Source organism: Piliocolobus tephrosceles, chromosome 3 (genome assembly GCF_002776525.5).
Source record: "Piliocolobus tephrosceles isolate RC106 chromosome 3, ASM277652v3, whole genome shotgun sequence".
In the NCBI taxonomy this organism is placed as follows: Eukaryota; Metazoa; Chordata; class Mammalia; order Primates; family Cercopithecidae; genus Piliocolobus; species Piliocolobus tephrosceles.
Window position 1 is genome coordinate 105,769,254 of NC_045436.1, and position 27,077 is coordinate 105,796,330.

At 43.1% G+C, this 27,077-nt stretch overlaps 1 protein-coding gene across 6 annotated transcripts in view; it reads right to left on the reverse strand.

Moving 5' to 3' along the window:
• The window catches only part of GPAT3 (glycerol-3-phosphate acyltransferase 3), a 103,582-nt gene that overhangs the window by 60,157 nt on the left and 16,348 nt on the right, over positions 1-27,077 (reverse strand). For 2 of the 6 annotated variants that reach the window (XM_023222542.1, XM_023222541.1), the window contains exons 1-2: positions 15,134-15,649; positions 7,372-7,438 (exon numbers count right to left, since the gene is read on the reverse strand). In XM_023222542.1, coding sequence (XP_023078310.1) covers positions 7,372-7,438; positions 15,134-15,274 — 208 coding nt within the window. In that variant the 5' untranslated portion in view covers positions 15,275-15,649. Of the gene's footprint in view, positions 1-7,371; positions 7,439-15,133; positions 15,650-15,689; positions 15,907-27,077 lie in introns of those variants that run through there. The other 4 variants (XM_023222537.1, XM_023222540.2, XM_023222538.1 and 1 more) reach the window with 3 other exon arrangements.

Below are 27,077 nucleotides of genomic sequence, written 5' to 3' on the forward strand. Positions count from 1 at the left end.
ATTTTGTTTTATTTATTTATTTTGACACAGGCTCTTACTCTGTTGCCCAGGCTGGAGTGCAGTGGTGCGATCTCAGCTCTCTGCACCTTGACCTCTCGGGTTCAAGAGACCTTCCCACCTCAGACTCCTGAGTCACCATGTCTGACTATTTTTCGTAGTTTTTGTAGAGACGGGGTTTCACCATGTTGCCCAGGCTGGTCTTGAACCCCTGGGCTCAAGCAATCGACCTGCGTTGGCCTCCCAAAGTGCTGGGATTACAGGTGTAAGCCATTGCGCCAGGCCTCAAATAATCTTTCAATCTTAGTTCTCACTCAATCTTTTCAAACTTCCACAACTCTGAGATGCCGGTACCCTCTTCCAAGCTGCTGAGGGGCTTTGGACTAATGCGGCTAAATCACCAACCAGAACTTCAGCAGTTAGTGCTAGAGACAGAAAATTTTAAAACTAGTTTCACTCAAAATAGAGGTAAGGCACAGGAATATTATCCATGTTGTTACCACTATTCGAAAAGAAAAACAATCTAAAAAATAATTCAAGACATTTTATGAATGTCCTAGCTAGTTTCCTTAAATGGGAGCCTTCCTTTCTGTGATTCAAGGCTTATTTCCCTCTCTTCACACCCATCAGTTCGCAATGCAGTTACAAGACCATAGCTCTGATCTGACCTTTTACCTTCTCATTTCCTGCCAGAACCACTTCATCCTGCTCATTCATCAGTGGTCAAAGTTAAATGCTAAGTCATTTAGTTTCAGAAGTTTAGAGCACTGCCTTGGTCACTTCAGGCTGCTATAACAAAGTACCATAGCCTGGGTAGCTTACAAAAAACAGAAATTTATTTTCCTACAGGTCTGGAGGCTGGAAGTCTAAGATCAGGGGGCCAGTGGGGTCAGGTTCTGGTGAAGGCTCTCTTTCCGATTTCCAGATGGCTATCTTCTCACTGTGTCCTCACATGGTGGAAGGGGCTAGACAATTCCTTGGGGCCCCTATTTATAAGGGCAGAAATCCCACTCATTATGGTTCTACCTTCATGACTTAATTACCTCCCAAAGGCCCCACCTCCTAATACCATCGCTTTGGGTGTTAGGATATCAACATATCAATTTAGGTAGGGAGAACATAGACATTCAGTCCATAAAGCACAGTTATATGCCAGTCTCTAATCCACTTTAAAGTAAAGCTCCCTCCAAAACAGATGAGTATGTTCTCATTAGATTATGAGGCAAAGTCTGAAGGAAGATTTCTTTGTCTGCTTCTACCTTTCCTTAAGGAACCTGCCTCCTCTTCTACCATCTGCTAACCCTGCTGCTCATCTAACCAACCCCACCTAAGTCTTACTTTGTCGTTCCATTCTTCCCCAAATCAACCACCAAAAACTGTAGAAATCAAATTCTGCTCCTTCAAGGGCCTACTTATTAGAAAACTAAAATCATGCTAACGATAGTGGGTACCAATACACTAATGCATTCTTCTCTAGGAGCAGTGATTCACAAATGAGCAGGGGTGGGGTGAGGGAAGCAGAGAGAAGTGCCCCCAGGTGACAACTGGCAATGTCTGCACACATTTTGGTTGTCACAAATGGGAGTGTGCTACTGTCTGTCATCTACTGGGTGGAGGCCAGAGATACTGCTGAACATCTCACATTGTACAGGACTGTTCCCCACAACAAAGAATTACCCAATCCAAAGTATCAGTAGTGCTGAGGTTGAGAAAACCAGCTCTAAGAGGTAATGTATTTTTATTAAAAACTCCTTTGTTCCATAGGTTTAAGTTTAAATTCCAGGCACTGGTCAGGCTGAATGGAGCTGTTTTGAAGCAGATAACCATCAAATCACACCTCAAGAAGGTACCTATCTTCCATGCATATATAACTAGTTCTATTTGTCAGAATAAACATTAACTGAATGATTACTAATGTTTTATTTGGTTGGGGTTTTCTATTTTTTATGTTTACAATATAAATTTAACCCCCAAAAATGAGTTTAACAATTCAGGGCGCAGTGGCTCATGCCTGTAATCCCAGCACTTTGGGAGGCCTAGGTGGGCGGATCATGAAATCAGGAGATTGAAACCATCTTGGCCAACATGGTGAAACCTCATCTCTACTAAAAATGTAAAAATTATCCAGGCATGGTGGTGCATGCCTGTAATCCCAGATACTTAGGAGACTGAGGTGGGGGAATCTCTCAAACCCGGGAGGCAGAGGTTGCAGTGAGCCGAAATCACACCATTGCACTCCAGCCTGGGCAACAGAGCCAGACTCCATCTCAATAATAATAATAATAATAATAATAATAATAATAATAATAAATATATACAAAAATTAGCCAGGTGTGGTGGCGCACCCCCGTAATTCCAGCTACTCAGGAGGCTGAGGCAGGAGAATTGCTGGAACCTGGGAGGCAGAGGCTGCATGCAGTGAGCCAAGATTGCACCACTGCTCTCCAGCCTGGGTGATAGAGTGAGACACTGTCTTAAAAATAATAATAATAATATATATTATGTATTAATAATATATATTTCACATACTAATACATGTTTCTTATATATATGACAAGTTTATATATTTCACATACTAATACATGTTTCATATGTGTGTGTGTGTATATATATATATATATATATGACAACTTCCTGTATTTTATCAATAAGATAACCCCATTAGATGCATTATACTTCATATTCTTGAGGGCAACACATACTGGTTTGTATTCACAGAGTGTACACCATTAATTAAGTTAGCTAATTTAGACTATCAAAAATGGCCTGCCCAAAACAAAATAAGTGTATAAAAATATTCCTCAAATTTCTTTTCTTTTTTTTTTTTTTTTTTTTTAGATAGGTCTCACTATTTTGCCCTGGCTACCCTCGCACTCCAGATCCTCCCCCTTCAGCCTCCCAAGTGTCTGGGACTATAGGCATGCATGACCCCACCTGACTTCATATTTCAAAAACTTCTGTCACAAAATATGATCCCATATTTTTCTATGAATGTATAAGATTTTATTAATGTTCATATAACCAATGTATACAGGATTTCAAGTGGTTAAGTCAATTGCCTCACAGAAAAAAATTCTCAAAGTATAATTAGAGGGCCATGTTAGGCAACCTGAATTCTCTCTGAATAGGTATAACAATAGAAGTTTCACCTTAGTACCTTCTCCTTTTTGAGTGTTTAGGTGGGTAAAAGAGACTTGGGGGCATGAGATACAACGCAGAGAGAAATTCAGCACAGGGGCTAAATCAACAGCAGGCCATGCGACCACAGTCTTCGTGTGCAGTGCTGCTGGAGCAGGGGATGGTGTAGGACTTGCAGTGGTTGTGTGCACTTTGTGGCCAACAATGCTGAATCACGCCAGCATCACCCTCTAAGGGAACAATGCCAAAGGACAAGCTACTGCCTCTATGTATTTGTGGCATTTATGACTCACTCCCAGGTAAATGCAGGCCTTTATTCATGCTTGGTGACTTTTCATGGTAATCATTCAAAATGTCCTAGTGTCATAATGCAATTAGAGTAGAATTCATCTTGAGTCACTAAAATTACATAATTACTAATATTAATCACAATTACTATCAAAGCTATGAACCAAATTCAAACTCAAACCTAACAGCATCATAATCCCTGAAAATCAGATGCCCAAAGAGTAAGGCCGGTGCCTCTTAAAAGTCAAACGATCCTTTGTATATTTAAAACAGGCTAAAATAAAAGTTGCTAAGATCTCAGTTAGACCAAGTCCCAGGGTCCGAGGAGATGCATTTGTCCTGTGGCTGGAGCAACAAAAGCACAGCTGATAAAAAGAAGCAAACGAGCCATTATTCTTGTATTTTCTTGTCCTAGCCTTCTATGCTACGGCTCTAGCACTTCTGCTTTCAGGGGACAAAACTAGGGTAGAAGGGTAACTATATTCTCCACTGAAGTTTAATGCTTAGAATAAAATAGTTACTTGAAGTGGGGAAAAAGATTTACGCTTCTCTTTGTGTTAACAATGAGGAAAAGTCCTTAAGCTTAGAAGAGTAAGGTATGGCCCGGCACTACGGCTCATGGCTGTAACACCAGCACTTTGGGAGGCTGAGGCAGGAGGACTGCTTGAGGCCAGGAATTTGGCACAATACAGCCAGACCCCATCTCAAAAAAAAAAAAAAAAAAAGGAAGAAGAAGAGGAGGAAGGTGAAAGTGCAATAACAGAACTTCTTAGAAGCTCAATAAATTAAATAGCTTTTAAATAAAAGACACAGCAGAATATGACCAAAGACAGAAGAGAATTATTTAACCACAGTTAATAATTTGCCTAGGCTCAACTTTCAATTGGCTTCTTCAATAAAAGCACAGAAGAAATACAATGCAGGAGTATTAATCTAACTGAGAAGGGAGACTTGAAATGCATTTCAAAAAAAAAAAAAAAGTGTGTTCCACTAAATGAAAGAGCAGCAGAAGGAAGTTTTTCAGTGCAGAAAAGAAGCATAACTCTCCCTCTCAGCTCCTCAAAATCTGTTTTCAGGACTATATCATTCAGACACATCTCAAAATTGTACCCATACTCCTGGGGTCCTTGGCCTGCCTGTGACCTTTGCCTAAACTTTGATACAGAGACGTGGTGCTCTCAAGGCCAAAAACTGCACCAGCCAAGCACACAAGTACTCAATGTTTCATCATCACCCTCTATCAGTCTGTCTAGGATTGTGACACTACTTCTCAGATGACTCCAAACACTAGTATGTATCAACAGGGCACACACCCCTTACTTAATACCCCTGGTACTAAGTACCCCTGGATACCCAAGCATGAAGTCAGGAGGGGAGCAGAGTTGCATACCATGCACAGTTGTGGGATTAGCAGAGACGAAAGCAGTACATATCAGAGCCGAAATTAGATCTCACACTGTCCTTTGCTTATGCACCTATTTCAGTATTTATCACAGTGGTCGGTGAAATGCCTATCTCCCCACAGGGACCATGTCTTAATCAACTTTGGATGCTTTGTCAACCCTACATGTTGCAGTTGTTCAATAACTATGAGAGTCAATTTCCAATTTCACAGGCTACAAGGAAGGGTAGACACTCTGAATGAAATACGACAAATTTTGCGGGCATCAGCATTACTCTAAAATATTATGATTTCTATTTTCTCCTCCTGTTTACTTCCATTCTTTCCTGGAGATACCATGGAAAAGACAAAGATCAAAAACAGAAAAAGCAGATGTTTGACAAAGATTGTAATAAAAATAGTAATCCACTAAGTGTAAATATTCAAAAAGTTCTCATTTCTGCATAGGCAAAAAAAAAAAACAAAAAACTAAACCCATGCTACTGGACCCTCTCATCTACTGATTTTTTGATCCCATCACCTGCCAAATTGAAATACTTTGTGTCCCTTAAAACTCATGGCCTGGCTGGGTGCAATGGCTGATGCCCTGTAATCCCAGCACTTTGAGAGGCCGAGGTGGGAGGATCGCTTGAGGTCAGGAGTTTGAGACCAGCCTGGCCAACATGGTAAAACCCCATCTCTACTAAAAATACAAAAATTAGCCAGGCATGGTGGTGCACACCTGTAGTCCCAGCTACTCAGGAGGCTGAGGCAGGAAAATAGCTTGAACCTGGGAGGCAGAGGTTACAGTGAGCCAAGATCTCACCACCACACTCCAGTCTCGGGGACAGAGTGAGACTTTGTCTCAAAAGCAGAAAATTTAATTAATTTAATGTAAATAAGAAAATTAAATCAAATTAAAATTCATGGCCCAAAACATGTACCGCAATCACCCCAATCTATTAAGGCTCACTCATTTTCTTTTTTTTTTGAGACGGAGTCTCGCTCCGTCCCCCATGCTGGAGTGCAGTGGCACAATCTCGGCTCACTGTAAGCTCCGCCTCCCGGGATCACGCCATTCTCCTGCCTCAGCCTCCCGAGTAGCTGGGACTACAGGCGCCCGCCACCACGCCCGGCTAATTTTTTTTTTTTTTTTTTGTATTTTTAGTAGAGACGAGGTTTCACCGTGGTCTCGATCTCCTGACCTTGTGATCCGCCCGCCTCGGCCTCCCAAAGTGCTGGGATTACAGGCGTGAGCCACCGTGCCCGGCCAAGGCTCACTGATTTTCACTCAAGATCAACAGGTCAGTCTCACCAAGCACAACAGAAAACCAGCAAGAAAGTTTGTTCTTTCCTTAAATCATAAGGACATACATTTTTAAATGAACTCAGAATAATTTTTTAAAATTATAGATCTGCTATATCTCAGAGAAGGTATCTGGCAATAAAAAAAGGATAAAATATAGCCAGAAATATCCAGACTTGGTAAAAATGTTATTGGTGATAATATTTTGGTGTTTAAGTATACACAATGAAGCTCTACTAGTTGCTTCAATCATTTGAAAATCATAATCCGATTATACAAAAATACTCCAATGTTTTCAGTCAAATATTTTGTTATTTCCAAAACTCGTTATAGAATACAATTTCTACAATTCCTTTTAGAAAAGCTTCCAGAAAATAAATTCCTTCCAATAAAGTATTTGATAGTTTGACTTTTTTTTTTTCCAAATGAGGTCTCACTGTATTGCCCAGGCCAGAGTACAGTGGTGTGATCACGGCTCACTACAGCCTCAACTTCCACGGTTCAAGCAATCCTCCCACCTCAGCCCCGCTCCTAGTAGCTGGGACTACAGGTGCGCACCACCACGCTCAGCTAATTTTTGTATATTTTGTTGAGACGGGGTTTCACCATGTGCCCAGGCTGGTCTTGAACTCCTGAGCCCAAGCACTCTGCCCACCTCAGCCTCCCACAGTGCTGGGATTACAGGCGTGAGCCACTGCACCTGGTCAAGCATGTTTCTTTATTGCAGGACTTTTCTGAGCCTTTATTAGTACGCAATAGCACTCTCCAAAAGGAAAGTATAGTATGTGATGATTCCTAAGCTTATTTCACAAGAAAATTATTTTTTATTTCATGTATTACCAATCAGCCTTCAGCAGAAAAGAGTATTTTGAGGAACATACTTTGAGAATCACAAGTTGGTTAATGAAACCTCAATAATAGGTTTTAACTCGCAGGAACTCCCATTAGCCTTTTTCTTTTTCTTTTTTCTTTTGGCCATTGACTACATCTTTAAAACCATGGACGGCCATCTTCAAATGCATGCCCTTAGAAAGGAAAACAATACCTATAAGAACACATAGATGAGCTAACACATATTACCACCTTTACAATTAAAAAGTCCATGAAAACTCAGGCAGCTGCTATTTTACACTGACAGAATTATGAAAGATCCAAAGCCTATAGAACATACTGCTCTCTGCATATTTCAAGTTCAAATTGGGTAGGTTTACATCTATGCAATTTGAATATGTTAACAATCATAATGAAAAGGAAAACTTACCAACAGAAGCAGAGTTTTTAAGAATCGACTCCTTTGGGGTTCCTTTTTCAATTCGTATTGTGGCCCACTGTTCAAAAACAAGAAATACTAATTTAAACTGTCCCACAGACACAACATAAAATACTTCAACCATTATTATACAGAAGTGAAATTACACATCAAGCTCTGACAGTATCTGAACTAAAGAGATAACCCCAGTAAATCTCTGATGTAGCAGTATTCCAAGTCCCAAGGATACTTTTATATCAGTTACTGATAATGCCCTAATAAAATGTGGAAAGGACAATATTTACCCTTTCTCAACCACCTCACATGCGTGGGTGTCCTGATAAATTACTCATTGAGAAGGCTGTGAAGCATGGGGGGCATGAGTACAGGTCACCGCATCAAGAATGTCTGGGTTTAGAATTACTTACTCCCTATAGGCCTCTGTTTCCTCATTGTAAAATAAGGATAATAGATCCTGTCCCATAGGGTTGCTGTCACATTAAACAAGATGACACATATAAGGGCCTAAAACATAGGGCATAAAGTATAACAATTATTTTCACAACAAATTAGACATTCAGTAAGCTTGCAGAAAGAGGCAGCACAGACTTGGAAAGCTGGAAAGGATTCGATGAAATCATTAACTAAGGCACGATTGGCTCACACCTGTAATCCCAGCACTTTGGGAGGCCGTGGAGGGTGGATCATTTGAGGTCAGGAGTTCAAGACTAGCCTGGCCAACATGGCGAAACCCCATCTCTACTAAAAATACAAAAATTAGCCAGGCATGGTGATGCATGCCTGTAATCCCAGCTACTCTGGAGGCTGAAGCAGAATTGCTTGAACCAGGGAGGAAGAGGCTGCAGTGAGCAGAGATCAGGCCCCTGCACTCCAGCCTAGGCAAGAGTGAGACTCTCTCAAAAAAAAAAAAAAAGAAAAAGAAATCATTAACTACAGAAAATCATCTGTCCACATGGTTACTTATGAAGATGCATAGGAAAATGTTATAATTATGAAGATCTACAGAATTTAAGAACTGGAAAACAACTCTCGTGTTGTTTTGAAGGTACCTAGGAATATAAAAAATTGTACCCGGATGTGATTTTTTCTATTTTTTTCTTTATACATATTTTACACACTTCCCAAATTATTCACTATTAACATCATAGTTCAAAAACTGCTAGTGAACTTTTCAAGTCTCTCATTCTAGAGAATCCCCAGGGCTCTTACACTAAAAAGTATTATAATAATTAAAATTGAACATAAGCACCCTTGAAGGGGCAGAGACAATTTTTTTTTTTTTTTTTTTTTTTGAGACAGGGACTTGCTGTAGCCTTGACCTCCTGGGCTCAAGCAATCCTCCCACCTCAGCCTCCTGAGTAGCTGGAACCACATGCCCACATCACCACTCCCAGCTAATTTTTAGATTTTTTTGTAAAAACCAGGTTTCACCTTGTCAACCAGACTGTACTTGAACTCCTGAGCTCAAGCAATCTACTGGCCTGAGCCTCCCAAAGTGCTGGGATTACAGGCATGAGCTACCATTTTATATCGTGTTTTATTTTATTTTATTTTATCTTATTTTTTGAGAAGGAGTTTCGCTCTTGTTGCCCAGGCTGGAGTCCAATGGCATGATCTCAGTTCACTGCAATCTCCGCCTCCCGGGTTCAAGCGATTCTCCTACCTCGGCCTCCCAAGTAGCTGGGACTACAGGCACCCACTACCAAGCCCAGCTAATTTTTGTATTTTCAGTAAAGATGGGGTTTCACTAAGTTGGCCAGTGTGGTCTCAAACTCCTGACCTCAGGTGATCCAAATGCCTCAGCCTCCCAAAGTGCTGGGATTATAGGTGTGAGCAACTGCACCCAGCCCAGAGGCAGATTTATTAATAGGCCAAGTCAAAAACCTCAGTTATTGCTAGGCTCAAAAGAGTCTGTTGCCTAGAGAGGTTAAAAATTTTTTCAAATAAGAATGTAACTAATAGAGAATAAATAACCTAAAACGTACATCAAGGTCAGGGAGTAACGGATGATATCTGACTACGTCAGGACCCCTTCAAAACAACCCACAGAGCCAAACAAGAACATGCCATTTGCACTTAGAAAACAGCCTATAAATAGAGGCCAGTCTTCCCAGCTTCCAGTGACAAGTGACTAAATCATAAGACTCAGTCTTAATCTGATTGCATCCTGTTATCTTTTGCGGATTTAGTGCACGAGTTCTCAAACTCTGGACTAACACCACTCAGCTTTTCTCAACTGAGGTAACTGTTTCCATAGTTTTTTACTTAAAGCTTCAGGGCCTATTATCATTTGTAAGTAAACCAAAGATATAATTAAAATAAAATGTTGTACACAGTCAATCATTGTTCATTTCAGACTCATTTTTTTTTTCATTGTGGGTGAGTGATTTTATATTTTATACAAATAGTAGTTACCTTAGACTAGAACTATTATTCCATGCTCATATGATGGAAAATGCTGGTATTCCGTGCCTGTTAATGGGCTGAATTATGTCCCTCTAAAATTCATATGTTGAAGCTCTAACCCCCAGTACCTTAGAATGTGACTATATTTACAGATAGGGTTTTCAAAGGGTGACTACGTTAAAAAGAAGCCCTCAGGGTGGGCCCTAATCCAATCTGACTGATGTCCTTGTAAGAGGAGAAAACTTGGACACGCAAATAGACACAAGGATGTGAGCACACAAAGGGCCATGTGAGGATACCACACCTTCTTGCTAGAAGGTAGTCACATGCAAGCCTAGGAGAGAGGCCTCAGAATGAGGCTAACCCCGCTGACACCTCAATCTTGAACCTCTAGCTTCCAAAACTGAGAAAATAAATTTCTGTTGTTTAGGCCACCAGTCTGTGGTACTTTGTTATGGCAGCTCTAGCAAACTAATACAGTGACATTCCTCAAAAAGCATGATCTGCTCAAAAGCACTCCATGTTTTGGCACCAGACAAGTTTCAGAATGCATTCCGTCTCCTGAAATGATAGCTCTAAAGGTCTACCCTGCATAACACAATTACTGTGTTAAGATAAGCACATTTTAGGCCAGACACTGTGGCTCATGCCTATAATCACAATACTTTGGGAGGCCAAGGCAGGAAAATCGCTTGAGTCCAGGAGTTCGAACCAATCTGGGCATCAGGGTGAAACCTTGTCTCTCCAGAAAAAAAAAAAAAGTTTTAAATTAGTTGGGCATGGTGGTACACGTCTGTGGTCCCAACCACTCAGGAGGACTGCTTGAGGAGGTCTAGGCTACAGTGAGCTGTGATCATGCCACTGCACTACAGGCTGGGTGACAGGGAGACCCTGTCTAAAAAAAAAAAAAAAAAAAAAAAAAAGATATGCAAATGTTAAGGTTGAAGAAGCAGATATTTAGTGCCTAAGGGAATTTGTACTAGAAAACCCTTTTCTTCTGTAGGATGACCCTCCAGTGAAAGTAAAAACATGCCTGTGCCTTGCAGCTAGATAGATATACATTTGAATTGCAGTTCTGCCACTTAGTGGCTGTAATCATCTCAGACAAGAGACTTTAACGTGTTGGGGCATCCATTTCATCATCTCTAAAACAGGGACAAGGCCAGGCGGGGTGGCTCATGCCTGTAATTCCAGCATTTTGGGAGGCCAAGGCGGGCAGATCACTCGAGGACAAGAGTTGGAGACCAGCCTGGCCAACATAGTGAAATCCCGTCTCTACTAAAAATACAAAAATTAGCCGGGCATGGTGGCTCACGCCTGTAATCCCAGCCATTTAGGAGGCTGAGGTAGGAGAATCACTTGAATCCAGGAGGAGGAGGTTGCAGTGAGCCGAGTCCAGCCTGGATGACAGAGCAAGGCTCTGTCTCACAAAAAGAAATAAAATAAAAATAAAACAGGGGCAATACCAAGGGTGGCTGTAAAGGCTAAAGGAGATAATGTAGCTTCTGCCTACCACACAGCAGGCCACAAAGTAGCCTCCTCCTCCCTATATTCCACATTTTAGGCCTCTGAAATGGCCAGTTTTTTCCAGATTGTCCAGTGCTTCTCCCCATAAATAGTTATTTCTCTTTTACCATGCCAGCTTCTCTAGCCAATCAGATCAACCCAAATACAAAGACAGAATATCTTCCAGACGTTCTGAATCTCTAACAGGGGTATATCAGAACATATCTGCCTCAAGGTATCACAAAAGATGCAGCTCTGTCAGCAAAACGGTCCTAAAGTACAAAAGTGGCTTCTAACAACCCACACTTTCTGCCTCCCCAGGAAAGTTGAAAGATACTTATTAATGAAGTGATCTTTCCACCTAATTTCCAAATCCTCTTGGAGGGAAAAAGGTAGCCATCCAAAATTCACCAAAAGAAATGGCTTTAAGTCTGATTTTTTTTTTTTTTTTTTTTTAGATGGAGTGTTGCTCTGTCACCCAGGCTGGAGTGCAGTGGTGCGATCTTGGCTCACTATAGCCTGTGCCTCCCAGATTCAAGTGATTCTCCTGCCTCAGCCCCCTGAGCAGCTGGGATTACAGGTGCACACCACCATGCTTGGCTAATTTTTGTATTTTTAGTAGAGAGACAGGGTTTCACCACGTTGGCCAGGCTGGTCTCAAATTCCTGATCTCAAGTGATCCGCCCGCCTCGGCTTCCCAAAGTGCTGGGATTACGTGAGCCACCACACCTGGCCAAGTTTTACTTTTCATAACTTGTATTCCTAAAACAATTTTCTCGAATATAAAGCTGTAATATTAGCATACATATCCAACAAATTATCATATGTACCTTCAAAATCACTGGCTTGGAGAATCACTCAACTTATTCTAAGTATTCAAGGCTTATCCTCAAGTATCTTGTCATATCAGTGACTTATGCATACATCTAGAGATACCCAGCAATGCAGAAGGAAGTAGAAGTAGGTGCTCAATAAATGATTATTACTTGAACCAGTGGGTTAAGAAGGGGTCAGAGAAGAGCATAAAGCTCAGTGAGTTAACAAGTAACAATTACCAAAATCAGCAATTTAGAAGGTACCCTACACACATTTCAGCGTCTAGAATTTGAGTTTATGGTCATGAGAAAGATACCCATTGACAGTAAAACTTGTCAAAGTAAACATATAATAGACAAAACTAAATGATCTTTTTAAATGGTACATAAATTATAAGCACAGAAACTTGAGAAACATCCAATTATGATCAGAGCCCAAAGAATATTCTTGGGAATGAAATGTAAAGAAAGAAACAACTAAATCAATTAAGAATTTACCAAGGAGTGATACAAGGGCTGGGCCTTGAATGCAATCTACAGAGAGGCAGTGTATTTGTCCAGCACTGAAGATTTTCTCATGCTAAACATCAACATAATCCCTTAAGGAATTATTCCTATAGTTGAGAAAAGCAGTCCACCATATTAACCCCAGTCTAACAGAAATGTCTTCGAAACATCTAACACTGTTCTAGTTGAAGGACAGAAGATCCTGGGTTACTGTTCTCCTGCACCTATAGCAGAAATAACTATGGGATCGCAGCTCTCCTTCCTGATGAGCTCAGATGCTCCCATAGGAGTTCCAGGCAGTCACAGCCAACAAATCAGAGCTGGCTCACACAATGAATCTGTATTCAAATTCCACATAAATCAAGCATCTCTTTGACCTAATAACTTAGTCTCAGCAGATAGGGTGGGTTCCTTATGTGTCACCTACCTAGTTTCCAAGCTATCTAGTTTCTCCCACCAGAATTACAAAACTGGCTTTCTTGACTGATTGACAAGGAGTTCAGCTCTGGAGTTGCGCAGAAGGACAAAAATTAAAATCTGTGGCCCTGTCAAACTGAAGGTCAGATCCTGGACTGGAGATCATCCTATCAGGTGCAATAATTTGCCAGGTTGACAGCAACTAGCTGGCCTCCACCCTTAGCTGTACCTTGAGTCACTAAAGAAAAACAGGAGTGAGCCCCTGGAAGCCAGTGGGTGTGATTTACCTTAAACCATTCTTAAACAGGGTATAAATTCCAAAAGACATTGCTGTATGGGAGAACAGTTCAGTCATTTCAGAGTTCAGAGAAAGACGGAACACCAGCTGAAGAGGATCATCTGCTATAGGAGAGGATTCTGAAGAAGGTCTAACAGTAGGAGGCAGCTAAGAAATTCACAGCATAATGTGACCAAGCTCAGAATGTAAAGTCAACAAGAGTTCAAAACCGAGAAATAGCTCCCAAGGAGAAACAATAGAACTTTAAAAGCATGAGAACTGAGAATGAAGAATCACATACAACTTCAAAGACTAGGCAAAGAAATAGCCACAAATAAGAGTATAGGGCAATACAGGAGGCTAGCAGGTACAAGACAGTGTCCAGTGGGTTAGAGATGTATACCTGGGAGCCACCCAATTAGCTGAGGAAGAAGAGCAGATAAAGCCACATCCTGAGGGCAGAGAGAAAATAAGGTCACAAAAATGGGAACCAAACTTATAAGAAGGCACTGTGGAATGCTAGAATCTCAGTAATCATATTATTCTTTTAATAGCAACAAACATTCATATAGTAGATGCAGGCAGCCTTCTAAGGTGCTTGATACATTTTAACTTATTTGAACAACCCTGTGGAAATAGGAGTTATTGTTACTCCTATTTTATAGATAAAGAAAATGAGGCACAAGAGTAGATGACCTCCTTAAGGTCACATTTTGAGAAACAGAGCTCCAATTTTGGTACCAAATCTAAGCAAACCTGTATCCAGGATCTCTACTCCTAACCACTAGGCTGTAGGGCCTCTTCTCAGTTAAGACTCCTGTTTCTGGCCAGGTGTGGGGCTCACACCTGTAATCCCAGCACTTTGGGAGGCAAAGGCAGAAAGATTGCTTGAGGCCAGGAGATCAAGACCAGCCTGGCCAAGATAGCAAGACGCTGTCTCTTATGTAAAAAAAAAAGTATATATAACATATAAATATACATAGTTTTGAAACAAGTAGATATAAATTATTTACACAAAATTTTTTTTTAAAAAAAGACTCCTGCTTCTAACAGTTAATTCAAACAAACCACTGATCTCTGACTCTCAGTTTCACTCTCTGTAAAAGGGGGATAGCACTTGCCCTCCCTACCCTACCCAGCTTTTGACACTTAATAAAACCCTAAGAGTAAGCTGCAGTTGTTCTCTAGCAGGCCCACTTCCATCTAACATTTTTCTTTGCAGAATTTGGAAACAGGAGGGTAGGGAGACCTGAGGTCAAAGAATATATACCTTTTCAATGGCATTTCAAGTGCTGTTAGTTAGATAAAATTTCCATGACTCCACTAAAATAAAATACGATTTCTTTCTGCCATCCAGCAATTGGTCTCTTATCTTGGGCATAAAGAAGAACATGATGCCTTTCTGAACAGGATGCCTGAGTACACAAAAGGACCTCTGAAACCTGGGGCTGTAAAAACAAGCGGGTGAAGCGGAAACTGCACTGCATAATGGATATAAGCAAATCCTCTGATACAAAAAGTTGGTCGCATTGTTATTATAATCAGTAAAATAATAACGATGCTCAGGGAATGGAGTGATTTTTTGCTTTCGACCAGAGGAACAATAGAGTGGTCCAGTGGTTTCAGCCCAGATCCCTCCAGGTCCGCGAAAGAAGCCGAGATGCTGACTTTCGCACTGCCGCGGGCAAGGAACAGAAATGCACGCACGCATGCACACGCGCGCGCACACACACCCCTGACCCGCGACCACTGACCTTGAGAGCTGGACCCCAGGGTTCTGAGCCCGCAGCGGCGTGGGGCTGGCTGCATCCCTCCCGGCACTCACCTCTAAAGTTTTCACCAGGATCTTCATGTAGATCTCGGAGATGCCCAGAGACACTCCGAAGACCGAAGGCAGAAGGATGAAGCCGAGAACCAGCGTCAGCCAGGTGGAAAGGATCTTCCCGGCCAGCTCTGCGCCCTCCATGACTCGGCGCACCCACTCAGGAGAGGTCCGCAGTGGAGGGCCGAGCGCCACAGCAGTCCCTGTCCCCAGGCAGTCCCGCGGGAGCTCCAGGAGCAGAGCGCCGAGCCCAGCACTCACCTCTGCGAGGGGAAGAGAGGAAGGAAAAAAACTTTCAGAATTACGGCAATATCCTTCCTTCCTCCCCGGGCTCCTCCTCGCCCCTTTCAGTTAACTCCTTCTCCGCCGGCGGCCCAGGTCTGGGCTGAAGTCACCGTGGCGTGCGCAGACCTGGGTAGCGCGAGGCAGTGGTCGGAGCTGGGGGTAAGCGGGTGGACACCGCCGCGCGGCAGAGCGCGCGAGCGCAGCCGGCAACGCGCCCCGCCCGGTGCCTGATTTCCTCTGGGTGGTGATTGCGACAACTCAGCAGATGACTCACAGAGGCCCTCCCCGAGCCAGGTTCCCTGCGGGAGCACCGCACTTTGGCACACCGGTCGTCGGGCCGCGGGCTGTGCTGGAGGCTGGCTGCGCTCGGGCGTCCAGAGCCCTATTTCTGCGCGCTGCCCTCGCCCCACCTCCTCCGTCACCCAACCGGGGAGCTCCCTGGCAGGACTTAGCCCAGGAGCGCCGCAGCCTCCTGGGCGGTCTCCGTTCTTCCCCGCGCCCCGCCTCCCCCAGCTACTCAGCAAAGGTCCTTTCAGGAGGAGAGTTTTCATCTGAAAAATGTTAATATTTTCTTCACCCGCAGAATGAACTGCTGACGTTTCTGGGACGCTTGAGGTCTTGTTTGTGTGGGTGTAAAACGAACTCTTGGGAAGGGTTTCCAAGGACAGGAAAATGCAGAGCGCACCCGGCAGCCGTGTACGCCGCTTCAGGCTCCCACACCTCCTTCCCCGCATGGCCTACAGCTGTGGGGCTCAATCTTGCTTATCCCCAGAGTAGGAAGCTCTCTCCACGCGTCGCCTAACCCATTGAGCCGCCATCTCCCTAGCACAGAAACCTATCTGTCACTCCCTTCCTGGGGGAAGATTCCAACCACACCTTCCCCTACCTTTCAGTCAATATTCTCTGCGCTTAGAGGTAGCAGAAATGCCAGGCCGGCGCAAGCCTTCATTCACCAAGATGACACGTGTCTCCTGGGTGTTCAGGCTCCGCGCTTCTACCGCGCTTGCCCTTATCACAGCAACGAAGGGCAAAACCCTGTATGTTATTTACTACATTGCAGTTCTCTTAGAGACCTGAACTATTTTTAAGAATAAGCAGAAGGGATTTTGAGAAGGGATTTTCCAGATTGCCGCTGAATTCGACCAAAATATCTTACAGGTACTTTTCAGGTGTTGTTTCAAGCTGGAAAAACTGGGAGGGCCAGCAAACTGAATTGAAACAGCGTTGATGGCAAATATTGCAGAGAAAATGGTCCCTGCCCAGGGTGTGGAGGAAGTGGGGAACCAAGAAAGTGAGAAGCCCCTCTGTACATAATGTAGATATCTGCCTTATGTACTTACTGCCAGGTAGCTGTCACAAGCCCCCTCCCGCACTAAGAATGGAAAAAATTATAACTTGATGATTAAAACCAGGTTATGCTGAGAGAAACAAGAAATGGGGAAAGGATTCCCTATTTAATAAATGGTGCTGGGAAAATTGGCTAGCCATAAGTTGAAAGCTGAAACTGGATCCTTTCCTTACTCCTTATACGAAGATTAATTCAAGATGGATTAGAGACTTAAATGTTAGACCTAATACCATAAAAACCCTAGAAGAAAATCTAGGTAGTACCATTCAGGACATAGGCATGGGCAAGGACTTCATGTCTAAAACACCAAAAGCAACGGCAGCAAAAGCCAAAATTGACAAATGGGATCTCATTAAACTAAAGAGCTTCTGCACAGCAAAAGAAACTACCATCAGAGTGAACAGGCAACCTACAGAATGGGAGAAAATTTTTGCAATCTACTCATCTGACAAAGGGCTAACATCCAGAATCTACAAAGAACTCAAACAAATATGCAAGAAAAAAACAAACAACCCCATCCAAAAGTGGGGAAAGGATATGAACAGACATTTCTCAAAAGAAGACATTCATACAGCCAACAGACACATGAAAAAATGCTCATCATCACTGGCCATCAGAGAAATGCAAATCAAAACCACAATGAGATACCATCTCACACCAGTTAGAACGGCAATCATTAAAAAATCAGGAAATAACAGGTGTTGGAGAGGATGTGGAGAAATAGGAACACTTTTACACTGTTGGTGGGATTGTAAATTAGTTCAACCATTATGGAAAACAGTATGGCAATTCCTCAAGGATCTAGAACTAGATGTACCATATGACCCAGCCATCCCACTACTGGGTATATACCCAAAGGATTATAAATTATGCTACTACAAAGACACATGCACACGTATGTTTACTGCGGCACTATTCACAATAGCAAAGACTTGGAATCAACCCAAATGTCCATCAGTGACAGACTGGATTAAGAAAATGTGGCACATATACACCATGGAAAACTATGCAGCCATAAAAAAGGATGAGTTTGCGTCCTTTGTAGGGACATGGATGCAGCTGGAAACCATCATTCTTAGCAAACTATCACAAGAAGAGAAAACCAAACACCGCATGTTCTCACTCATAGGTGGGAACTGAACAAGGAGATCACTTGGACTCGGGAAGGGGAACATCACACACTGGGGCCTATCATGGGGAGGGGGGAGGGATTGCATTGGGGAGTTATACATGATATAAATGATGAATTGATGGGTGCTGACGAGTTGATGGGTGCAGCACACCAACATGGCACAAGTATACATATGTAACAAACCTGCACGTTATGCACATGTACCCTAGAACTTAAAGTATAATTTTTGAAATAAAAAAAAAAAAAAACAGGTTATGGACCAGGCGCGGTGGATCACGCCTGTAATCCCAGCACTCTGGGAGGTGAGGCGGGTAGATCACCTGAGGTCAGGAGTTCAAGACCAGCCTGGCCAACATGGCGAAACCCCCATCTCCACTAAAAATACAAAAAAAATTAGCCCCGCGTGGTGTCGCACAGCTGTAGTCCCAGCTACTCAGGAGTCTGAGGCAGGAGAATCACTTGAACCTGGGAGGCGGAGGTTGCAGTGAGCCGAAATCGTGCCACTGCACTCCAGCCTGAGAGACAGAGCGAGACTCCGTCTCAAAAAACGAAAACAAAACAAAAAAACAGATTATGAATGAAGACGTGTTAGGAGCTTGGTTTCTCAAAATTAAACCTCTGTATGGGTTGGCTAGTTTAGAAAAACACGGGAAACACAACTACCGAAAGCTGCCCAAAGTCCTTGCTTCCAAAAACTATATATATTTAGTGCAAAACTCCAAAGATTATATTGGCATATTTAACACCATATGTTCAGGCAAAACTCTTATTTTCCTTTTATTCCTCAAACCAAGATGACTAAGGAAGGCTAAATCCTTGTACCAAAGTTTACCCCACAAGGGAGATAATACACACAACTTTTTTCCTAACACCTGTAACTATGAATATATATACACACCTGTATATAGGTACACTTACACACCTGCATGTGTGTACATATTATATATATATACAGCTGATCTCTACATATATGTATATTCAGGTGTGTATGTATATGTATATACAGGTGTGTATATACATATATATGCACACACATACAGGTGTGTGTATTATATATATACACATTATATATATACATATATAATACACACATGTATATATATATTATATGCACACACATATATATAAAACATATATACAGTATACTGTATATATGCAAAGCTCTATGCAGAGATCAGCAGGCAGCCTGGTGCAAGGGCAAAAACCCTCCATCTTTTTCTTGCATTAATCTGCAAAGACCATTTTTCCAAATAAGGTCATATCCATAGGTCACATCCATAGCGGGGAGAGTGCCCGCCTCGGCCTCCCAAAGTGCTAGGATTATAGGCTGTGTGTGTGTGTGTGTGTGTGTGTGTATATATATATATATATATTTTTTTTTTTTTTTTTTTCCATGACAGCTCAGGAGGTCCTGACGACATGTACCCCACTGCACTCCAGCCTGGGCAACAGAACAATACCCTGTCTAAAAAGAAAAAAAAAAAAAAAAAAAATTGAGGTCCAGCTAAGTGTCTGGATATCAAAGCAAAAATAATTGATTCCAAACAGCTGCCCTTACCTGTTAAATCATTGTGTTATTCAAGTCTTCTTCAAGCCTCTGCTTTGACAGCAATTGTGGCCAATGTGAACAGAATTTAGGTTAGAATGTAGAGACAGTGTCTTGCTCTGTTGCCCGGGGTGGAGTGCAGTGGCATGATCTTGGCTCACTGTAGCCTCCACCTCCCAGGTTCCAATGATTCTCCTGCCTCAGTCTCCCAGGTAGCTGGGATTGCAGGCAGGCGCCACCACGCCCAGCTAATTTTTGTATTTTTGATAGAGACGGGGTTTCACCATGTTGGTCAGGCTGGTCTCAAACTCCTGACCTCAGGTGATCTGCCTGCTTCAGCCTCCCAAAGTGCTGGGATTACAGGCATGAGCCACTGCGTCGGCCAGGCACATACTCTTAAGTTAGATTTTTCAGTCTTGTCTGCCTATTAAGTTAGGTTGCAGTTCATCCACGAGAACTCAAATATAGAAGTACAGAGTCCTTCTCAGACCATATTTAGTTACTTTAATGCTCCCTAATAGCCAGAAGTTAAAGATGAAATATTGAACATTTTAGGTTAGATCTGGAAGCATTCCACAGTCTGCGTCCAACCCAGATTTCATCACATGCCAAAAAATAATCTTTCCCACCTTCTGGTTTATGCAGGGTTTCTTCTTCTCTGGGTCTTTGGTCACATCCCAGTGCTTCCCCCAATGCCCATACACACACACCTGTCTCCTGTTCTTATCCACATCCCTCACTTCACAGGTCAGGGATCCACCATGGAGATTCTACCAGTTGCTGTGCATGTCTGTCCCAATTTTGCATTCCAGGACTGGGGAAGTAAACACAAGATGGGTTCAAAGACTCATTGGGCGCAATATAAGATGGACCTGAGATAAAACTCCATTGATCACCTGCCCTACATAAGCTCCTAGTTTTACTTGTGAACCAGGATGACATGTTCCCACTTCCTTCACATCATTCCCACACATATTCTCCAGGTTTCTTTCAGCATACGTTTCAAAAAAATACGCAGTTCTTTGGCTGGGCACAGTGGCTTACCCCTGTAATCCCAGCACTTTGGGAGGCTGAGGCAGGTGGATCACCTGAGGTCAGGAGTTCGAGACCAGCCTGACCAACAGGTGAAACCCTGTCTCTACTAAAAATACAAAAATTAGCTGGGCGTGGTGGCACATGCCTGTTGTCCCAGCTACTTGGGGGGCTGAGGCAGAGAATCTCCTAAACCCAGAAGGCAGAGGTTGCAATGAGCCAAAATCACACCACAGAACCCCAGCCTGGGCGACAGAGCGAGAAACTCTCCAAAAAAAAAAGCAGTTATTTTAGAGTACAGTATACCTTCTCCTGGGACATACTTTGGAGGATAGTATACCTCACCTTTCATGACGTGCTAGGACTGGAGTCGAGTTCTAGTCTAGAACCAGACAGGAGTGATGGAGGCAGGTCCGGAGGAGAATGAGCAAGGCAAGTGCCTCAGGGAAGGCCATGACACATTCTTCAGGCATAGGAGGGCTAACTTCTTCAGGCAGTGGTGGAAAGCCCCTCCAACTGGCAAAGGAGATGCATCAGAACTTAGGGATTCTGTAGCCTCAGCTTCATTAAGATCTGCCTTGTTCCCATACCAAATTTCAGGATCATGTTCCTTCTCAATCAAGGACTCACTTTTGTGTTTAATTCAGCCCTTGGCAGAGGGAGACTCGGGGGTTGGTTTTCAGAAATCTTTGCCATGTGGCTACAGGAGATGAGGGTTTATTTCAGGGCAGACATAGAAGCTTTCAGGTTTTTTATGTGGAGTATGACCTGAGAATTTGAAGGCTTGAGCTCATCCTTTTCTTTTCCTACTACTCAGTGAAGTTAGGAACAATCAGCCCATCTCATTATATTCCATAGTTTGACTCAAAGCAAATACTTGGCCACCCAGAACCTTGCCTCCTGTATATATTTTATTAGAAGTATCCAGGGGCCATGCCTTGCGTATCTCTTACATGGGCTACCAGTGCCCTCTTTACCTCTGAAAATAGAGGCATTGGTGCCTTCAAATTTAATCAGATTAGAAAACCAACTCCAAAAACTCATTCTTATGATTCTGTCCAAAATTTCTATCCATCAAAATCTTTTTTTTTTTTTTTTTTTTTTTTTTCCGAGATGGAATCTCACTTTGTCACCCAGGCTGGTGTGCAGTGGCATGATGTCCACTCACTGCAACCTCCACCTCCCGGACTGAAATGATTCTCATGCCTCAACCTCCTGAGTAGTTAGGATTACAGGCGCATGCCACCACACCCAGCTAATTTTTGTATTTTTAGTAGAGACGAGGTTTCACCATGTCAGCTAAGCTGGTCTCGAACTCCTGACCTCAAGTGATCCACCTGCCTCGGCCCCCCAAAGTGCTGGGATTACAGGCGTGAGCCACCACGCCTGGCCTCTATCAGTCAAAATCTTAATCAGAACAGAAGGAATTATGTATTAAGAGATTTACTGTAAAGAATCACTTATGCAATTGTGGGGACAGGCAAGGCAAGTCTGAAATTCACAGGAAAGGCTATCAGATGGAGCTGACTGAAATTCTAAGACATAAGAAGCTAAAAGTCCAGTTGGAATTTCATCAAAGAAACCTCAGCTCAATTTTTAAGGCTTTTGGACTGACTGAATCCACCCACCCAGATTATCTAAGATAATCTCCTTTTTACTTAAACTCAACTTTAATCACATCAATAAAATAACTTCACAGTAACACCTAGATTGTAACTAGAGGACTATAGCCCCTTAATAACCGGAGACTATATCCTGGCCAGGTTGAGACATCAAAAAGATAATAAATCACATGTATGAGAGAATGAGGGTAAAAAAGGAAAATAACATTTCAGTATTATAAAAAAGATAGTTTTGACTTCATGGACCCTCTAAAAGTCTTTTTTTTTTTTTTTTTTCCAGACAGGGTCTCACTTTGTCACCCAAGCTGGAGCACAGTAGCATGTCCACAGCTCACTACAGCCTTAACCTACCGGTTTCAAGCTATCCTCCCACTTCAGCCTCTAGGGTACCTGGACTACAGATGCACACCACCACGCCCAGCTAAATTTTTAATTTTTCTGTACAAATGGAGTCTCTTTATTCCCAGGCTGGTCTTGAACTTCCAAGCTCAAGCAATCCTGCTGCCTCAGCTTCCCAAAGTGTTGGGATTACAGGGATGAGCCACAGTGCCCAGTCCCCCTGAAAGGTGGCGAAGACTTCCAGGAATAGCTGGGCTACACTTGGAAAAATGCTGGATTACATGAAAGTAAGTATCCAACAAAAAATAATAGTGCTTGGAGGTACATTATTTACAGTGGAATTGCCTAATACCCCATGCCCCATTTAATGTATGTGAATTAAACTATATGACTAAAATAATGTAAAGAACAAAAATTAAAATCGTGGTCATTCCACTCAGAGAGCTTTTTGAAATGGGGAATATAAATGTGCTTTTCCTTCTAGAGGTCTCAGTTCCTGGGGGAGGATCTCTCAAAATGTGAACATTTTCTCCATGGAGTACAATCCTCGTGTTTAAAGCTATAGTTTATATTTTCAAACTACTCAGCCCTAAAATCCACGTAAGTACTTCATCTGTGCTCAGCCCAAGAAGCAATGAATCGATTCCAATAATGGAAGTGTAACTGCCCAACAGATTCTTCCCCACTGCCCAAATAAAGCTAATTTATTAAGACAAGAGAATTGCAATAAAGAGTTCTGTAATCCCTGCACTTTGGAAGGCCAAGGTGGGCGGATCACCTGAGTTTGAGAGCAGCCTGGCCAACATGGTGAAACCCAATCTCTACTAAAAATACAAAAGTTAGCCGGGCATGGTGGCAGGCACCTGTAATTCCAGCTACTCAGGAGGATGAGGCAGAAGAATAGTTTGAACCTTTGTTACCACAGCTATTTCCTTTGTTTCAAAGTTAAATGATAAGCTAAATTCCTCCCGTAGTTAGCTTGGACTACACCCAGGAATGGTCACAGGTAGCTTGGAGGTTAAAGGCAAGATGGAGTCAGTTAGGTCAGATTTCTTTCACTGTCATAATTTTTCTATGACAGATATTTTTTTACTGTCTTAATTTTTGCAAAGGCAGTTTCAGAAGGAAAACTAACATGGTGAGAGGTGGTCTGAAATGGTCGCCATGATGGAGAATTTCCAGGGAACTTTTCAAGGATGATATTGATACATCTAACTTTTTCTTTATGGGTGGGCTTAGAGCCTAATCCTTGGATCTACTGTTAAAAACTTTAGACAAATTAAACAGAGTTTAATTGAGCAAAGAATGATTCACGAATCAGATAGCCCACTTTCCAAAACCAGAAACAGATTCAGAGCAACTCTGGCACTACTGCCTGGTCAGAGATTTCTAGACAGAAAAAAGAGTGGCACACAGAAAATGGAAGTGAGGTACAGAAAGATCTGGATTGGTTACAGCTCAGTGTTTCTCTTGCTTAAATAGTTGGCCACCTGTGAGTGGTTGAAGTATGGCTGCTGTGACTGTCTGCGAGTTGGCTTCTTGCTCTTGCTACAAGAGTAGGTTATAGTCTGTTTACACATCCAGTTACACATCCAGTTTGCTATGTACAGATAAACCTTTAGGCCAAACTTAAAATATGTAAGGAGGTAGCTTTAGACTAAACTTTATTTGTTTATTTATTTAAAGAGAAACTCGCTCTGTTGCCCAGGCTTGAGTGCAGTGGCACCGTCTCAGCTCACTGCAACCTCCGCCTTGAGGGTTCAAGCGACTCTCTGCCTCAGCCTCCCACGTAGCCGGGGATTACAGGCATGCGCCATCACACCTGGCTAATTTTTGTATTTTTAGTAGAGACTGGGTTTCCCCATGTTGGCCAGGCTGGTCTAGAACTCCTGACCTCAGGTGATCCGTCTGCCTCACCCTCCCAAAGTGCTAGGATTACAGGCATGAGCCACTACACCTGGCCATGGCTAAACTTAACTGAATACTAGGATGTGACCCTGCCACAGATGATTCTAATCTAGTCTTTTTTTTTTTTTCTTTTTTTTTTTTTTGAGACGGAGTTTTGCTCTTGTTGCCCAGGCTGGAGTGCAATGGTGCAATCTCGGCTCACTGCAACTTCCGCCTCCCATGTTCAAGTGATTCTCCTGCCTCAGCCTCCAGAGTAGCTGGGATTACAGGCACCTGCCACCACGCCCAGCTAATTTTTTGTATTTTTAGTAGAGATGGGGTTTCACCATGTTGGCCAGGCTGGTCTTGAACTCCTGACCTCAGGTGATCCGCCCACCGTGGCCTCCCAAAGTGCTGAGCCTTAATCTAGTCTTATTGGAACCGCTGTCATAGTATCTGATACCTGAACCTACTATATCAAGTCTTCAAAGTAGTAGTGAGAGCTAGAAATGAGAATTTCCATCCCAGGGCAAACAATGATGTTGTCACTACACACTTGCTGAATTGAACGGGAGGTCTCATAGGGGCAAGTATGAAGCTTGAAGGAGTGTGTACACAGGGGGAGAGAAACCTCTGAAGAGAAAGCCCAGGCTCTCCTCTTCCCAACTCATTTATATACTGTTTATATGTAAATCAGCAGTCACAAGCCAGAGAGCCACAGGCCAGATGCCCTTTACAAAGGTCTCATAAAATGTTCTCTAAAAACTTTGAATTGGCTAGGCACAGTGTTTCCCACCTGCATTCCCAGCACTTTGAGAGGCTAAGGTGGGAAGATTGCTTGAGCCCAGGAGTTTGGAACAGCCTGGGCACCACAGTGAGACCCCATCTCTACAAAAAAAGGCTATGGCCTAATGGTAATAGACTGGGGGCAGACACCCAGCAAGGCCTGTACATTCAGATTCTTCTTGGCCTCTCTCTGTGGAGCATTCTTTCCTCCCAGGTAAGACAGGACTGTTACAGAAAAGGGGTCCAGATCCAGACCCTAAGAGAGGGTTCCTGGATCTCACGCAAGAAAGAATTCAGGATGAGTCCGTAAAGTGAAAGCAAGTTATTAGGAAAGTAAAGGAATAAAAAATGGCTACTCCATAGACAGAGCAACCCTGAGAGCTTCTGGTTGCCCATTTTATGGTTATTTCTTGATGATATGCTAAACAAGGGGTGGATTATTCATGCCTCCCCTTTTCAGACCATATAGGGTAACTTCCTCACGTTGCCATGTCATTTGTAAATTGTCGCGATTCTGGTGGGAGTGTAGCAGTGAGGACGACCAGAGCTCACTATTGTTGCCATCCTGGTTTTGGTATGTTTTAGCTGGCTTCTTTACTGCAACCTGTTTTATCAGCAAGGTCTTCACGACCTTGTGCTGACCTCCTATCTCATCCCGTGACTTAGAATGCCTAACCATCTGGGAATGCAGTCCAGTAAGTCTCAGCCTCATTTTACCTAGCCCCTATTCAAGATGGAGTTGCTCTGGTTCAAATGCCTCTCACAGAATCCCTCTGGAATAAGGGTGTTCAAGGGAGAAAAGCAAAGGAATAGAGTGAATGTTCTAGTTTTACGGCTTACTTTGGGGCAGAGAGGTTCTAGTGTCTATGACCCACCTTGGAAAAGAGGAATTGCTTCAGGGGAGAAAGACAGGCAGGGTGGGGAGACAGGAGAATTGGGGAAAGTTAGAAAGACTTTGCTTCTGGCTGGGCATGGTGGCTCACACCTGTAATCCCAGCACTTTGGGAGGCCAAGGCAGGCTGATCCCCTGAGGTTGGGAGTTCAAGATGAGCCCAACATGGAGAAAGCCTGTCTCTACTAAAAACACAAAAATTAGCCGAGTGTGGTGGCAGGCCCCTGTAATCCCAGCTACTCGAGAGACTGAGGCTGGAGAATCACCTGAACCCAGGAGGCAGAGGTGCAGTGAGTGGAGATTGCGCCACTGCACTCTAGCATGGGTGACGAGAGCAAAACTCCATCTCAAAAAAAAAAAAAAAAAAAAAGTCCTTTGCTTCTGAGGCCTTCTAATATCCTTTAGTTCAATGTACTCAAAATGCCAAAGCCAGTACAGTGGCTCACGCCTGTAATCTCAACACTTTGGGAGGCCAAGGTGGAAGGACTGCTTGAGGCCAGGAGTTCCAGACTAGCCTGGGACTAGTGAGACCCCATCTCTACAAAAAATTAAAAATTAGCTGGGCTTGGTAGCGCATGCCTATAGTGCCAGCTACTCAGATGTCTGGGATGGGAGGATCCCTTGGGCCCAAGAGTTCAAGGCTGCAGTCAGCCATGATTGCACCACCACATTCCAGCCTGGGCAACAGATAGAGACCCTATCTCTAAAAAAGAAAGAGGGCCAGGCAAGGTGGCTCATGCCTATAATCCCAGCACTTTCCAGTACTTTGGAAGGCCGAAGCAGGTGGATCACTTGAGACTAGGAGTTTGAGACCAGCCTGGCCAACATGGTGAAACCCCATCTCTACTAAAAATACAAAAATTAACCGGGTGTGGTGGAGAGCACCTGTAGTCCCAGCTACTTGGGAGGCTGAGGCACGATAATTGCTTGAACCTGGGAGACAGAGGTTGCAATGAGCCAGAAGCACGCCACTGCATTCCAGCCTGGGCAATAGAGCAAGACTCAAAGAAAAAAAAAAGAGAAAGAGAGAAAAAGAAAGAAAGAAAGAAAGAAAGAAAGAAAGAAAGAAAGAAAGAAA